Source organism: Orbicella faveolata, unplaced genomic scaffold (assembly GCF_042242905.1).
Source record: "Orbicella faveolata isolate gen_17 unplaced genomic scaffold, um_ofav_v1 contig_2, whole genome shotgun sequence".
NCBI lineage: Eukaryota > Metazoa > Cnidaria > Anthozoa > Scleractinia > Merulinidae > Orbicella > Orbicella faveolata.
In genome coordinates, this window is record NW_028301547.1 from 18,927,357 (window position 1) to 18,930,000 (window position 2,644).

A 2,644-nucleotide genomic window follows, 5' to 3' on the forward strand; every position below is an offset into this window, starting at 1 on the left:
CAGTTATAAGAAAGTTAATACATTCATTTAAACTTAAAAAACACATTGAAAGTCTTAAAGAGCAGGATCCTTCTTTTAATGCTGAGCATCGTACCCTTAGTGAAAAAGGATCTAAAGTAATCCAAACTGAGCCAGCTGGTGTGCTATTCTTATTAAATGAACTTGGTTAATTTGTTGATAACCATTATTGACATCTAAAACGAATTTTTACTTTCTCGGTTTTGTAAGTTATTGATGAGCTGATGGTTTCATCGGAACCCTTTTACTCTATTCTCGTTTAATTTGTTCAATTATGTTTTTTAAAGCACACACAGGAAATACGCGTTGAAAGTGTGACGCCTGGGATATTTATGCCTTCTTTAGCAAACATCACTTAGCGCAAACAATTTATTTCAGGCCGATTCAGTTGTTGTCGTCTTGCGAAAGGAAACTGTCTCCAGGAGCAAGTTGTACTGAAGACTTCGAGCGCTTTAAATCAATGTCACGAAGAAATCATCATTTTGCGCTGTTGAATGCTTTTATTCGACGAACATCATTAATTTGCCGAGGATAATCGCTTTAGTAAGCAAGTAAACGTAGATTTTCTGGTGCGAAGTGATCCAGCTGGTACTTGGCACTGAGAAAGGAAACTTTTCACAGCGTGAAATAATTTTTGTCAAAGCTTCGTGCTTTAAAGAAACCTGAGCCACTATTATGAAGAAATCATTTTGTGAATTAGTGCTCGATTACTTCCCAAGAATCTCTCAAGTTGGGAACCTATATGCGACGAATATCGCTAATTGTATCTTCAACAGTTTTCTGTCCTATACCGCCATCATGTTGAACATTGTAACAATCCACGCCATAGGAAAAACGCCGTCGTTGCCGAGGACTTTAAAAACATTGCTACTGAGTCTTGCTGTTTCTGATGTTGGTGTTGGCTTTCTGGTCCAACCATTTTACTCCTCACTTCTAGTCAAGTGGTTACAAAAAATGATTCCCAACTGCGGCACGTTTAAAACTTTGGCGATCATTGGAAATCTTTTCGCTACAGCTTCGTTCCTTGGCGTTGTAGCTGTAAGTGTAGACAGGTTCTTAGCTATTCATTTCCATCTCAGATATCGGGAACTTGTGACTCACAAGCGTGTTGTTGCTGTGGTGATCTCAATATGGGTGTCAAGTGTATTTGTTTCTTTTTTACTGTTTTGGGTTCCACTCGATATTTACTCACTTATCATGGCATTCATTGCAGTTGTTGGTCTTGTTCTTACAGCGGTGATCTACCTAAGAATCTTTTTCACCGTAAAACAACACAAGAATCAGATTCAGGTCCAGCAAGTGCAACAAGTAGCTCCCGTGGGCGAAATCATAATTTTAACCCGCCTTACAAAATCAGCAGTCGGAATTTTCTATGTATATCTCGTGTTCTTGGTTTGTTATTTGCCTTACTTGATCTGTTTGGTCGCCCCTCAAATGAACGGCCCGAGTATCGTTTTGAAACGATTTTCTCTTTTCTCATATACTCGTCTATATCTTAATTCATCTTTGAACCCTGTGATTTACTGTTGGAAGATGAGACACATTCGACAGGCTGTCTTGAGGATACTGAGGAACATGTCTTGGCACAAAAGTGACGCTTCACGCGAGACCCTTGCATTGGCTGGCCATGCTATGCCATGATTCAGTGTCGTCGTTGTTGTCAAACGCTTTCTGTAGAAATTATAACAACGACTGCGGACAGTTTCAACTTGGGCTGCAAGCGCATTGAAACTGAATAATGCAGCACTTCAAAACACTGAAAAAATAAAGTATATTTGAAAAGGATTTTTCCAGCTTATGAGCTGAGTTTGATGACCTTTGATGGTAGTTGCATGATAACGAAAAGCAAAGGGCATCATCCAGGTTCGTTTCTCTACGAGATACAACGTCCAGGACACAGTTATCATGTCAGTGAGCAAGAACCAAAATGGGCAATGTATTCTTTAACTTGTCTAAATTCAAGCACATAAGCAGACTCTTTTTGGTGTACTGTTCACAATAACTTCAACTTCAACTTCACTTTATTTCGCACTTACAGTTTTGAAATTACAATATTGGCATAAAAAAGAAAAAAGATACATATAGAACAATTAAAGGTGACAATGGTCTATAGTTTGTGCATGGAGGCTAATAGTAGGCTAATAGTATTCTAGTAGTTCAGCCAATCAGATTATAAATAAATAAATGAAAAATAATTATAGTATACTATATAGTGTGTATTGTAAATATAATATCATTGTAATTAGATTTAGAATTGTAATTAAGTAATGACACGGTATTGTAACTAATGTGCTAAGCAATTAGATTTCTCCGGCCTCGTCAACTATCACCTCATAGAATTTGAGAGCGGATAATCTAATTGTTTTGGTAGAATTCTAACTGAAATTTACTTCAAATAACGGCTTCCAATTACTTCTCGACGTATTATTAAACTTTGTGCCTTAGAAAGATCGCTCGTATTGAATTGTCATTTGAAATTGAACTTGTGTGTGCGCGCCATCATCTTTTTCAATAATTTGAGGATTTTTCAAGAAACCAAACTCTTACCTGTCACGCTCTATAAATTTCAATGTTTCAGGATTGATAATTAAAAAAATTCTAAAAGAATTGGATTATTTTCGTTTCC

The 2,644-nt window shown here is 37.0% G+C and overlaps 1 protein-coding gene across 1 annotated transcript; it reads left to right on the forward strand.

Moving 5' to 3' along the window:
* The first annotated feature begins 402 nt into the window (after window positions 1-402).
* LOC149112288 (dopamine receptor D2.L-like) lies at window positions 403-1,659 on the forward strand. Its single transcript, XM_089289940.1, has one exon. It carries the CDS (start codon window positions 694-696, stop codon window positions 1,657-1,659), a length of 966 nt encoding a protein of 321 aa, XP_089146066.1. The 5' UTR covers window positions 403-693.
* The last annotated feature ends 985 nt before the right edge of the window (window positions 1,660-2,644 follow it).